Consider the following 13,201-nt stretch of genomic DNA (forward strand, 5'->3'; position numbering starts at 1 on the left):
TGGAATCTTTTAATCATTTTCAGCTTTGAATTAGGAGCTGACTATTTCAAGCAGCTTTCATTCTGAGAGGGAGTTTCAGAGCCATCTTTTCTGCAAATCCCAGCACAACCTGAAGCCTAGTCATTCAGATCAACTCAGACGCTGGTTCTGAAAAGCACGCTGGAGCTGCCATGGGCCAGCCCGTCGATGACATGGTCTCTGCGGTGACTGTAATGCTATAGGCCCACTGGAAACGCGAATGGAGCTCGTGATGCAGAACCTGTAAACCATGGGTGGGGCTGTGTCCACAGTCAGTCTTAGTATCAAAGGCTCTTGGGCATCATTCATTCACCTCTTCTTTCAGTTACCACAGAACACAAACACCAAACCACTTGAGAGAGCGAAGTTAAAGCTGACCCAAAGTCACTTTGGAAAGTACCAGAGGATCACAGGGGAGGCGGCCTCATGCTCGGGGCTCTGTTTCGTCCTCTGCAAAATGCGCTGAGGATTCAATAAACTGGTCCCTCTGAAGCACACAGCCGTGCTCAGGGAGGGGAGACCGGGTTACTGTGCTCAAGGCAGCTGTGGAGGGGGTCCCAGCGGGCTCCCCTTCAAGCTGGATGAGCCACACAGACACCCAGACGTGTCCCAGACTGCCAGAATGTCCGAGGCGGAGCAGGACTTGGAGATCCTCTGCGGACCGACGGCAAGTGGCCTCCTGGATTCCACCGCAGTGAGTGGCAGTGCCAGGCTGGGCCCCGCCCGTCCAGACTCCGCCAGTGCCTCCCGGCAGGTGGTCTGCACCTGCACCCGGGCTTTGAGCAAATGCTCACTGGCTGCCGCTGGCATGCTCTGTCCTCGACCACGGTGTCCTTTCTCCCAGCCTGTGAAGCACACGCTGGGAACCTGCAGACTAGGTGTGTTTGTGTGAGGAGATGCAGGGGTCTATCCCTCCCTCTTATTCAGACGGACATGAGCTCAGTGACTTGTCCTGACGTCCCGTCGCACCCACACACCTGCCCTGGCTCCGACAGACACAGTCAGGGGTACACAGATGGCTGGTGCTGTCGCTGAGTCACCCCTTTTCCATTCTGGTCATGAAAGCAGCATAAGAAAGCCAGCAGTGAAAGGGGTAAAAGATCACTGAGCAAGAGCTTCTTTGTGTCCTTCAGAAAGCTTAAACCACATTGCCCTAAAGGAAAGACGCGTCAGCTTGGATGTTTCTCACGGATCAGAGCAGGTGGGCAGGGGCGGCCTTGGAGGTCATCAGAGAACGTGGGTGAAGAGCTGACGGTCTGAGAACCGCTGTCAGCTCACGGATGGGGCTTCCTCTCGTTCCTGCACTGGGCCGCGTGCACCGGGAAACGCGGGGCAGGTGGAGGGACACGAAGGCCGAGGTGGAGGACCACTCTGTTGCTCTGTCCTGTTCAGACCAACCTCTCCTTTAAGGGCTGGTGGGTCATCACGGGTTTCTGTGAACACACATGGACACGTCAGCATGCACAGGTGGGTACGCACACAGATACACGGGCGAGAGCACATGCACACTCATGCAGGCATGGGCACGGAAATACACGGGCGAGCACAGAGGAACATATAAACACACAGGTGTGCACACAGGTAGACACGCACTTAGTTATATGACTGGGTGTACATAAAAACACACACGGGCACGTACACAGACACACACACACGGGAGAGCACACAGCCGCACACAGCTGCACACATGGGCTTGCTGGTCAGAAGGCATCAGTCGACCCCCTGTCGGGTTTTTTTTTTTTTTTTTTTTTTTTTTCTTTTTGCGGTACATGGGCCTCTCACTGTTGTGGCCTCTCCCGTTGTGGAGCACAGGCTCCGGACGCGCAGGCCCAGCGGCCATGGCTCACGGGCCCAGCCGCTCCGCGGCATATGGGATCCTCCCAGATCGGGGCACGAACCCGTGTCCCCTGCATCAGCAGGCGAACTCTCAAACCACTGCGCCACCAGGGAGGCCCGGGTTTTTTTTTTATTCAATCTCTTTCTGCCTGTTTCCCCAGCTATGGGTCAATGACACCGGCCCTCATCAAATGGGCTGTAAAGAGGGGAAGTATGTGACAATCTAAAGCTCTGAAACACGGAAGGTGCGTTCTAATTTGAAAGCATGTAGACTTTCAAGCCCCCGCTGGAGATTTCTTATCGCCCGCCATCAGCCCCTGGGGATGGCCACGCTCTGGCCACGGTCCAGGTGGCCTCTTCCGGGCTCAGGTGGGGCCTGGCACCTGAGCCAGGTCATCTGGGGCGGCTTAACGCTGGCTGTATCGGACACGTGTGCCCCATTTCCCCGTCTGCCGACACAGGCTCGCACACAATCATCAGCAATGAGTCCTGTGAGATACATTGAAATCTCGTTTAAAAATGGAGTTTGTGGAAAGAACAGAGCGGTCGCTCCATCTTCCTGGACAGCGAAGCCGTCGACTCAGACTCTCGTAACCGGTATGGAGTCAGAATGACTGTTGAGTGGTCGCAGCCAGCGGGTGAGATGTGAGTGTGGACAGCTGTGGGGATGGGGGTGTTTGGACCCTGATGTTGGCCACTGAGACCTCATGCTCACCCCTGGGACGTGGGCATGACTCTGGGGTCCCTAGAGGTCAGCTGTCTCTCGCTGTTGCAGCCCTGTGTCTGTGAAGTGCCGTGGGCACTCCAGGCAGCTGACCGCGCCCATCAGAAAAGCTGGTGCTTTCACCAGGCTCTGGTGCGGCTGGAAACACCAAGGACCGTGGTGCCAGAGAAGGGCCTGCAGGGTGCACTTCTGTAGGCATCAAGGCCATGACCCCGCTGGTCCAGCCTGATGTTCCCTGGGCTTTGGGAGGAACCTCAAGCTCTTTCTGCAGAGAGCCCTCTCCCACGGAAGTCGAGGGACAGCCTTGACCCCAGCACCTGCACAGGTGGTTCAGCTGAATGACCTTTACAGCGCTGGGTGGGCAGGTGGGGCTGTGCAGGGAGTCCTCACTGCCTCATGCGCTGTCCCCGTCCCCAAGCCCAGAGCCCCCCAGGGCCAGGCGACCCCGTCACTGGTACACTGTGTACCTTTAAGAAATGTTTTCTATTTTCCTTTAGACCTTTTGCTGATTTTACTATGCCTGTTAGTGTACCCCAATTCTTTACTTTGAAAACTTAATATCAACACGTCAATCTGAGAGAATTTTAAAGCCGCCTCCGTGAAAAGAGAAAACTCACCGCAAAGCTGTGGTTGGCGGTTCCCTTCTTGCCATTGGGGTTTCTCTGTGTCAGGGATCCGCGGGACACGGATTTCCGATCGAAGGAGTCATCATCTTTGTCTTTGAGAAGAACAGGAGGGGGGTTGCTTATTAATCACAGACTTACCCCGAACAAGTGTCTTTGCTTCCTAAGAAATTTTAAAAGGAGCGTAAACGCAAATGCGCCGTCCAGGACGAAGCTGATGTCCTCGTCACCACCAAGACATCAAGGCAGGCTGATTACGTCCTGTGCTCTAGAAGGTGGGGAGCTGTGCCCCGTTATTAGGACGATTTACACTTGCAGGACAAGGAAACCACTGCTACCACCACCACCAACACCCTTATGTGCTTCAGGCAGCAAATTCCAGGTATCCAGACATCACGGCACGGCAACGGTCCCTGAGGGTGGCCAGAGGGCACTGGAGTGTCCTTCGGGCATCAGTGGCATGACATGCCGGGTCCCATGGGTTACGTAGAAATATGGGGCCCCGACTGGCCATGTTCACGCCCCTGAGCTCACCTCCCAGGCCTGGGGGACGAGGGAAGCAGGTGACTCTTACCTTGACTTCTGGGGTAATTACTGAGCTTTCTCCTCACAAGGTAGGGTGCAGCCGCCACCTGGAAGAAAGAAGCCGTCTCTGGGCGTCAGTACCTTGCTGTAATTGTCACAGGGACACCGGGGAGCTAGGTTTGGATTTCTCATCATTCCCGCACATTCGGATTCATCAGGGCAACTCTCTTCTGTTCCTGGGCAAAATTTGAACTTTTAACAATATTAAAATGCATGCTATCGATAAATTAAGCAACAAATGCCAGAATATAAAAGAGCTGCTTAGCTTTCGGAGAACTGCAACTTTGGGTGGGTACAGTGGAAAAAGCACGAATTTCAGCCCCACAGACAGGTTCAAATCCTACCGCTCCCCCTTACCCCCATGACAAGGACGAGCTACATATTCTCTGTGAACTGTCTCATCTGGAAAATGGGCCAGCAGCCCCTTTACAGGATATTGGAAGATTAACTGTGCCTAATACATTCTCAGCGCCCCATGGCCGCTGGGGCCCCCACCTTTCTTTCCCTCCCCCTTTCCTGTTGCTCACCTCTCTACTCTGGGCTAATTCATTCGCTGTTTTACCTCTTCAGGGGGCAAGCGAGAGCAAAATGGCCTGACTCCCTGCAAGTCCTGCCAATGCCTGGACCCCTGGGATTCAGCCTGGCTGGTTTTGTGGGCTGTACCAGGAGGCTGGCTGCAGACGCCTTCAGGCTGGGCTTCCCGGGACAGGTCAGGGAAGACCACAGCCCCGAGAAGAGGGTCAGGGTGGGGCTGGGAGGCCTGCCTGAGACCGTCTGTCGCTGGTCTGTGTGGTCTCAATCCAGTATGTCTACCTCCCTGACCCTCAGGCTCCTCATCGGTGCAACAGGGGCGATAGCCACACCTGCTTACCAGGTTTTTTGAATATCAAATGAAAGGATGGAAAAAAAATACCGTTTTTAACTATGAAGAGCTACCCACTGCCGCTGTCACGAGAAGCACAAATGGCTAGATGCTCGTTACAGCTCACAAGGGGCGTATCAGACAGCAGGCAGGACCCGGAGCAGACGCCCTGCTCTGTGGGCCCCCGGGACTGGCCCCGCCACCTGCAGCCCAGTCACACCCCCAAAACCCAGGAGCTCCTTCCTGCTCCCCCCCAGGCCGCCCCTCCCCCAGGCCCTGCAGCCCTTAACGGCGTCACCGTCTTCCTAATCAGCAGGCTGTGGGGCGTCCCACCCATACCCCACATCCATCCTTGTGCCGTTTCGTGCACACCGGCTCCCGTGCTTCGCTCCCACGGCCAGAACCCACAGCTCCCAGGGGAGGCCCGTCCCTGGGCCCTGGAGCCTGCTGTGCCTGTGAATGTTCGTCACCCAGGACAGGGGGGCGTGGGGGGCAGTACATGCCCAGCACCTGGCCCCTGTGATGTGCACTGTCTCCAAGGCTCTGTGTTCCTCTCAGTTATCCTGCCTGGGGTCACCCCTGGACTTGTCACGCTTCTGGAAAAGTCGGGCCAATCGTTTACCCACTTCCAGCCTCTCGAGCTTGGATGTAGTAACACATACCTTGACCTCATCCGAACGGTCTGCATTCGGATCCTTAGGACTCTGGCCAAACTTCCCAACAAGCTGGGGAAGAAATATCTGGAGAACAAGGAAGGAGCCTGTGCTTATGACTGCTCGTTTGACCTCCTGCCACAGGGCGGGCGAGCAGGACACATGGATGGTGTTCTCTTTAGTACTCGGTCTGGAAGGCCGGGATGGCACGTCAATACCCACAGAGCACACACCACTCCAGGGCTCTGCGCCCAGGGCTGCTGGGTTTAGCAAATTAAAGTACAGAACGCCCAGTTGGCTTTGAACTTCAGATAAACAATGATTAAATTATTTTAGTATAAGTATGTCCCAGATATTGCACGGGGTATACTTATACTAGAAGATGACTTGCTGTGAATCTGAAATTCAGATTTGATTGGGCATCCCGGTAGCCGCACCTGGGACTCCCCTAAGAGCATTTATCATCCTTCTGCCAGATTCCCTCATACTGTGATTTGCTGGAGATTCCCGACTTGAATCAGGGAGAAGGATATTGGTCTCAGGTCTCTGTCGTGGGCAGGTCCCCATCCTGCTACTCTGTCACACCCGCCTTGAAACAGCGCTTTTATTAAGCCCGCCAACACGAGGTGTTGTTCAGCTTGCTTCCTTTGGACTTTAAAGTGTGTGTGTGTGTGTGTGTGTGTGTGTGTGGACCACGTGGCTGTGTTTCCAATTCTCATGCAGGAGCTGAGGGTCCCCCCATATAGCACTCTTTTCCGTTAGAAACGACACTAGCAAATGAAAAGGAATCCCAGCACAGCCCACAGGTCACTGATACCAGGAACAGAGGTTGGCAGATTAAGGAGGAGGGTGGCGGCTGCCCCGGGGGCTCTCGCTGCCAGGCCCCGGGCTGCCCTGTGCTCCTGGCCAGGGCTCCAGGCACGACCCCAGGGCCCTGCGGCCCCTCCGCTCACCGGGAGGTTGGATTTCTTCCGGGGCTTTGCCGAGGTCCTCACAGAGAGCCCTGCAGCCTGCAAGGCTGCAATCCTGTACTCGATGTCTGAAACCTGGGGGAACCACAGACAGACAGACAGACAGATGTCACTTGGATGTCCTTTCTCAACGTCACAGGACAGGAGGAGCTGCTGCCCCCGATTCACCGATTTCATCGCGCTTCCCCTAAGATGGGTGACCCGCCCAGGGCCACTTCCTGGGTGCCCCATTTTCATCCGTCTTCCATGGGTGTCAGGAGGGTCACCCCCAGGCGGGAGAGGGGCTCCATGCATTTTCTGGGGGCTCATCCATGAGGGACGGAGGGAGGGGTAGTGACGGGGGGAGAGCTGAAGGCAGAAGCTCTGGGAACAGGAACCGGGCCCCCTTCAGGTCCGTCCAGATCCCTCCCGCAGCCCCAAACCCTTCCCATGGTCCTCGGGGCTCTCTGGAACCTGCCCTCCTCTCAGACACTCCCCTTCTCACTCCCTGGGCTCCGGCGCAGAGCTCCACTCCTGATCCCCGAACACGCCAGGTTCGACACCGCCTCGGGGCCTTCGCCCGGGCTGCCTTCTTGTATTATCCCCTCCTGACCACCCTTCGAGGCAGCCCCATCCGAGTGCTCCCTGGGGCCACCCTCTCCTCAGTCTCGTTGACTTGTTCTCTCTCTCCTCCCACTAAAAGCACAAGCTCCACGAACGCAGGGGCTTGGTCTGAGGTGCTCATAGCTGCATCTTTTGTGTCTACGCAACGCCTGCCGTACTTGGGATCCTGACTGAGAACTGTTTGCTCCACAAGAAGGAATAAATGACCGCGAAGTTCTCAGGCTCACTTGCGCCCCCTAAGGTGCACGGCCTGGGGATGCGCCCCGTCTTCCCCGGGGACGGAAGGGCACTTGCTGAAGAGAACAGAAGCTGGAATGAATGGACAGTGGGTGCTGGGTCCCCCGCCCTCGGATGGGCAGACCTCCTCTCCTCTGGGGCCACCAGGGGGAGGGCAGAGCAGAGCCCAATCACCTTGACGGTCTCTGGGAGACCCTGGCTCTGCCCTTTGACCTTTGCACACCACTAACACACCTCCTACCCTAACTCAAGCCCGGGACCCAAGTTTACAGGATGACCCTCGGTCAGAGTCTGGTCCTGAGCCCCGGGGCTGTCCTAAAATCTAAGCCTGCTCCTGGAGAAGCCCTCCTCATGGGGCAGGGAGGGGTAAGTGTCAGCATCTTCCTTCCGTGGCTGAAAACGCCACCTGTCTCTTGCCAACCTAAAAGGGAAAAGGGCAGGGGTGGGGCGCAGGGGGTGGCGTAGAGGGTGATTCCCACGGAAACCCCGAGAGCCTGTCCTGCAGCTGACAACGTGGGCTCCTGTGTGTGAGCCCTTCGGGGGGCTGACCACCCTTGCCAGGCCTCCAGGGCCCCCACTATCTATCTGGGGGAGCCACCTGCTCCCGGGGCCGCCGGGGCTACCTCGCTCTCTGTCCGCTGCACCTGAGAGGCCGTGGCGGCCACTCTGTCCTCCAGCTGCGACAGCTCCTCGTCCGTGGTCCTGCTGGGCTGCATGGGGTCCTGGGGGCCCCAGGGCCCTTTCTCCCGGCTGGGCGTTTGGCCTGCAGCTGTGCACACCTAGGAGAGGGAAGCGCCACATGTGACCACTAGCAGGGGAGACCGCAGGGCTCGCCCCAACACACGTCCCATCCTGAAGGTGCCCCTTTCGCTACACCCGGAGCTGCCTGGCCAGCCGGGCAGCCCGCGGTGGGGCGCCGTGTGCAGCCGGGGCCAGGCCGCTGGCTTAGGCACAAGCTGTTGATCCCTGGCCCCACCTCCGAGTGTGTTCCGCCGAGGTTGCTCAGGCAGCCTCACCTCCTGGGCGGCCCCGGGGAGGTCCTCGATGGGGGTGTTCCTGCCCTGCTCCGCCCCTTCGTCCTTGCCCTCCTCCTCGGATGAGGCCCGCTGGTCACCGGCGCGGCTGATCAAGGCTTCCAGTCTTAACTTTAGGGCCGCCTCTTCCATGTCGGCGCCTGTGGGCTTGCTGCCAGCTGGACACTGAAATGGACGAGTGGCTGATGTCAGTCGGCCGGTCACCTGGAAGCACTGAAAGCAGAAGCAGGGCTCCGGAAAGCACCCTGCCCCCAGCACCCCGGGGGCCTGGCTGGAGCTGTGGTCTCATCGACTCCCCACACGAGCTCGGCCAAGGCGCCCGTGCTGCCTGTCCTCCAGAACCAGGCCCTGAAGGGTGGGATGTTCCTGGCGATCCTAACAGCACCCAGGCCATCTGAGACGCACCATTTTTGAACTTCTCTCTGTTCCCAAACTGGGTCCCCAAGCCACTTCCTAGGGTTTAAGCATCCTTATGGCACCAAACCAAGACCTCAACCCAGACTGTCTGCATCTGCCAGTTGAGGCTACAGGGTGCTGACAAGTCTGTTCTCTGGGTTTTTCTCAGTCCCCCCGTGATAAGACTGAAGTACACAACGGCCGTGCGGTCTCAGCATCAGGGTTCAGGGGTGGGTCCTGAACTTGCATAAACGCAATGGCATTCATGTCCACTGTCCATGGTATGTCTCTGTGTACCAGGCTCTGTGTCCATGGTCTCTCCCACGAGCCTCCTGTCGGCTTTGCAAAGGAATCATACTCCTAGACACTGGTCTGGAGCTGACTGAGAAGTGTCTACAGAGTATCTGTGACTCTTGGAAAACTACAAAGTTGTGTGAACCTCACAGTGATGTTTCCTACGACACACTGAGCAGCACCCTTTACCACTCACTCCTTCTTGAATCTAGAGCCAGCGAAGTTTGTCACCCAGGGTGAGCTTGGATGAGATTCATACAACCCAGAATATCTATTTACCTGCCTTGGCTGCTGAGAAACTCAGAGCTAAACAGTGCTCATTTCTGGAAATCTCTTCTCCAGAGTTTAGCTAGGCTTCTGTTTCTTGAAACTATTTTTCAGGGTTGTATTGTTTGGTCATAATTTTCTAAGTCTCTACAAGGGGGTGGGAGTCCCTCATTGATTCCAGCTCTTACCTTAATTCTATAGGTGGGGAAAGGATGCTCAGAGCCCCTCCTTTGCCCGGCCTCACTCAGTAAGCGTCAGACCAGGGCCTGGACTGCAGTAAACTCCGGCTGCTACCCGTTCCTATACTCCGGCCAGTGGTTCACTGAGCAGCTATTTGTTTTGTTTGCTTGTGGACACGAGCTTTATGTGAAGGGATTTAGTGTGTCGATTTTAAGAAGTGACCAGAGTCATGTGAAAAAACCAGAAAAATGGCCAAATTATCCCAACTGCCCTTTACAGCCAAAATAACTTGAAAGTGGGTAATGAGATTTAAAAGTTAAGGGCAGGGGCTTCCCTGGTAGCAAAGTGGTTAAGAATCCACCTGCCAATGCAGGGGACACGAGTTTGATCCCTGGCCCAGGAAGATCCCACATACCATGGAGCCACTAAGCCAGTGCGCCACAACTACTGAGCCTGCGCTCTAGAGCCTGCAAGCCTAGAGCCCGTGACCACAACAGGAGAAGCCACCGCGATGAGAAGCCCGCGCACCACAACAAAGAGTTACCGCCACTCTCCACAACTAGAGAAAGCCTGCGCGCAGCAACGAAGACCCAACGCAGCCAAAAAAAAAAAAATGTTCAGGGCAATTCCATCCTACAGAGCTTGCTCAGGCCAAAAACCCTGGTGTCATCTGACCCCTCTCTTTCTCTTGTCCTGAATCCATCCCCGCTGGCTCTGCCTTCAACAGGACCCAGGGTCCGCCTCCTATCACCTCTGCTGCCCTGCCTGGTTCACCCGCCACCTTGTCCTGCCTGGACAATCCACCAGCCTCTTAACTGGCCTCCCGTTTCCACAGTCTGTTCTCAGTTTGCCAGGCAGAGGGCTCCCTGGGGGTCGGCGGGGGGACGTGAGCAGGGAGGCTGGTCGCTCATTCACTCACTGGCTGCTTCTCCTTTGGCCCACAAAGCTGACGTCAGAGTGTGAGGTGAGGGTCCCCCCAGGACCACCTTCCGGGACTCTGAGATCCCCCTCCCCGTCCCTTCCTTCGGGGAGCGAGTCACCCGCTGACGCTGCTGATGGGAGGGGGCTTCCGCACCACGACATTACTCACAGCCCCAGTGCCCGTCGGGCCGCCTTCCGGCCCCCTCGGCCCCGGGTGCCCCTGGCAAGCAGAGGGCAGTGCTGGCCATCACTTAATTTTCTCTGTGAATGGAACCAAGCAGCCTCGCAGACGAGTGCCGAGGGCTGGAGCGAGCCGACAGGGAAGCAGCACGTTTACTGGGATGCCTTTCTACAGGCTCCCAATTTCCTGAAGACGCTCAAAAATCAAATCTCCTCAGAGGCCACAATGGGTGAGGAGAACCCCTGTGATGTTCGGAGGGTAGATTCTATTGGGTCTGATGGGAATAAATCTTCTCTCAGAGTAAATGAGGTTGGGAAACTTCACAATCCCCTTGAGAAATGGGAACCTGAGGCCACCCCGGGCAGGAGCTGATGAGGGTGTGGGGTGGAGATTTATGAACTGCTGTCAGAAGGGGGTGTTGTTTCTACTTGGTAAATAAAAACCCCACACATAGACACACACACACACACATGCATGCATGTCCAACACACATGTATGCATACAGACACATATACACGTGATGGCAGCTGGCCAGCACGACAGGATACAGCTGGGGTGACCAAGGCATCTAAGTTTGAACCCCGAAAGCCCTATGTCCTGGGAACCCTTCGGTCCCTGGCAAAGAGGGGCACGGGTTGCCCTGGTGATGCTGGTGGAGGAGAGGGAGGCCCAGAGGGGGATCTGGGTCAGCCTCCAGGACGGGGTGGAGGCAGCCCGGGGTCTGGGCGGCTGGGGGTGAGCCCTGGGGTCCTGCGGGCTACCGGGCCTGCATGGGGGACACCTGCCAAAGACTCAGGTGAGAGGGCCTGTCCTGAAAGCATCCTGACGGGCAGAGGGCCTCTCCCAGACCTGCGCGGGGGCGCTTCAGAGTGTGCTCCCTGCTGGCCACGGGCTCTGGAGTTCCTCTCCTGAGAGCCCGGGCCTGTTTCCTCAGCTAAAACCCGGGGACTGAAACTCTGTCTCTGGGTCAGCCTGGCCCTGCCGGCCCACAGAGGGTGTCAGAGGAGGGCACCTCCGTGGGTGAAGGTGGCTGTGGCCGGGGGGTACGTGGCTCCCACTGCCCACCCCAGCTGCCGCCAGAGCTGATCTCCAGAGCCCTCGGGCGCTGCAGGGAGGGGGCCGGGTGCGGGACCAGGGCCATGGCTCAGGCAGACTCAGGGCAGGGCCTGGGCCTGAGCATCGCTGCCCCCACGCCCACAGCTACCCGGCTGTCTGTCTGTCTCTCAGACGCACATGTGCACATGCACTCGCGTTAGACCAAGGGTTCTGTTCCATTCACTCCCCAGAAGGTGGCCCCAGTGCGCTGGGTACACCCTCCCACACAGGGTGGGCAGGAGACCCCTGCCCGCTCCGACGGCCTGGACCCCCGGACACTGCAGGACCAAGCGAGGTCCCCGGGTTTCGCTGCTCTGACTTCCCAGCCCCTCTCTCATCACATCGGCACCAAAGGCTGCACACCTGCGCCCCTCTAAGTTCTCCTGCACCTTTGGCTGGGCCCACAGATGCCCAGGCTCCAAGCACATCGGACGGCAGGGGCCTGGACGGGGCAGACGCCCACCCCCCTCAGCTGTGTGGTGGAAACCCGCTCGGCTCTCTGAGCCCCATGCATGAGCTCCCGATCGAGAGCCTTCCTTGCAAAGCCCATGTTGGTGCCTCAACCTCCCTTAACAAAGGGGCTTCAGCGGGTCAGCAGGCGGTCCCCGGCTGACATGTACTTGTTCTGCTCAGAGATCTGCTGCCGAGGGAGGGATTCAGTGGCTGGAGGACAGAGCCGCTCCGGCCAGCAGGACGCCGGCACCTACCACCTCGGGAGCACCAAATTCCCAAGCAGTGGAAGGAAAGGTCATGCCACCATTCGTCATGTGCCCTGGGAAGGTAACTGTGAGGCCCATTTTCTGACAGCTGGGGTCCCGGAATGCCAAGCAGAAGCTGGGAGCAGTACCAGAAGTGGGGACGGGGGGCATTGGGAGGATGAATAAAGCAGGACAGGTGACACATTCGGCGTCATTGCCGTGGCGCAGCCATTGTCACTGCTGAGCCTGAGCCACACAGGAAGGTGTGAATTGATTATGCCAGGCTGCTCAAACTAAAAGTCAAGAGCCCCGGGTCACCGTGGGCCAGGAGGCCTGCCAGCTGATGACCTGAAAGTGCGACTGGCTGCCTTGAGTCACCAGCTCTTGAGTCACCGGAGTCTATTAACTCACAGGCCGGGAAATGAGAAAATCAATTCTACTGTTTTCTTCCAAGCCCAGCAGATGCATCTGGCCTGCCATTATCTCCTCTGTGGTCCACCTTGTTTTAAAAGAGGGAGATGGCTCCAGCAGGCTGGTAAGATGCTTTTGCATTGTTCGGCAGGTAATTAGTTTGATCTTCACAGCACCGAGGGCTCTGAGTGGGCAAATCTGTCCAGAGAAGAACACAAGCTGAGAAACTTCAACACGAGGGTTTCAGCGGGAGTGGCCCCAGCCCTCGCCTCGAGTGGCCGCTGGTAATTGAGACCAGCTGTGGGCATACTCATGGCATCTGAGAGGCAGCGATCAATACCTGGGAGGGGGGGGTGCTCAGCAGATAGTTTTGTGTCCCCGGGGAGCGTGGTGGGCATGAACCCATGGCAGGAGAATAAGAGCCGACCCAACCAGGGCCCGGCACTGGCACGGTGAAGTATCACCTCCAGAGCGAAAGAGAAAGAAAAGCATCCCACGATGAGAACTCAGAAAGTTCTCGTCCTGACAGAGGAGGGACAGGAGATGGGGGCAGCACAGAGCCGTGGAGAGACCACAGCCCTCGGAACGGGAGATGAGCTGCAGGCTGGTGGT

General features: G+C 57.4%; 1 protein-coding gene across 4 annotated transcripts in view; it reads right to left on the minus strand.

Moving 5' to 3' along the window:
- MLPH (melanophilin) overlaps positions 1 to 13,201 on the minus strand; it is a 42,440-nt gene continuing 29,239 nt past the window's right edge. Inside the window, exons 10-16 of one of the 4 annotated variants that reach the window (XM_060106277.1) lie at positions 8,129 to 8,359; positions 7,757 to 7,891; positions 6,255 to 6,347; positions 5,311 to 5,388; positions 3,776 to 3,833; positions 3,196 to 3,296; positions 1 to 1,451 (exon numbers count right to left, since the gene is read on the minus strand). In XM_060106277.1, coding sequence (XP_059962260.1) covers positions 1,407 to 1,451; positions 3,196 to 3,296; positions 3,776 to 3,833; positions 5,311 to 5,388; positions 6,255 to 6,347; positions 7,757 to 7,891; positions 8,129 to 8,359 — 741 coding nt within the window. In that variant the 3' untranslated portion in view covers positions 1 to 1,406. Of the gene's footprint in view, positions 1,452 to 3,195; positions 3,297 to 3,775; positions 3,834 to 5,310; positions 5,389 to 6,254; positions 6,348 to 7,735; positions 7,892 to 8,128; positions 8,360 to 13,201 lie in introns of all 4 variants that reach the window. The other 3 variants (XM_060106276.1, XM_060106278.1, XM_060106279.1) reach the window with 3 other exon arrangements.

This window comes from Mesoplodon densirostris, chromosome 8 (genome assembly GCF_025265405.1).
Source record: "Mesoplodon densirostris isolate mMesDen1 chromosome 8, mMesDen1 primary haplotype, whole genome shotgun sequence".
NCBI lineage: Eukaryota > Metazoa > Chordata > Mammalia > Artiodactyla > Ziphiidae > Mesoplodon > Mesoplodon densirostris.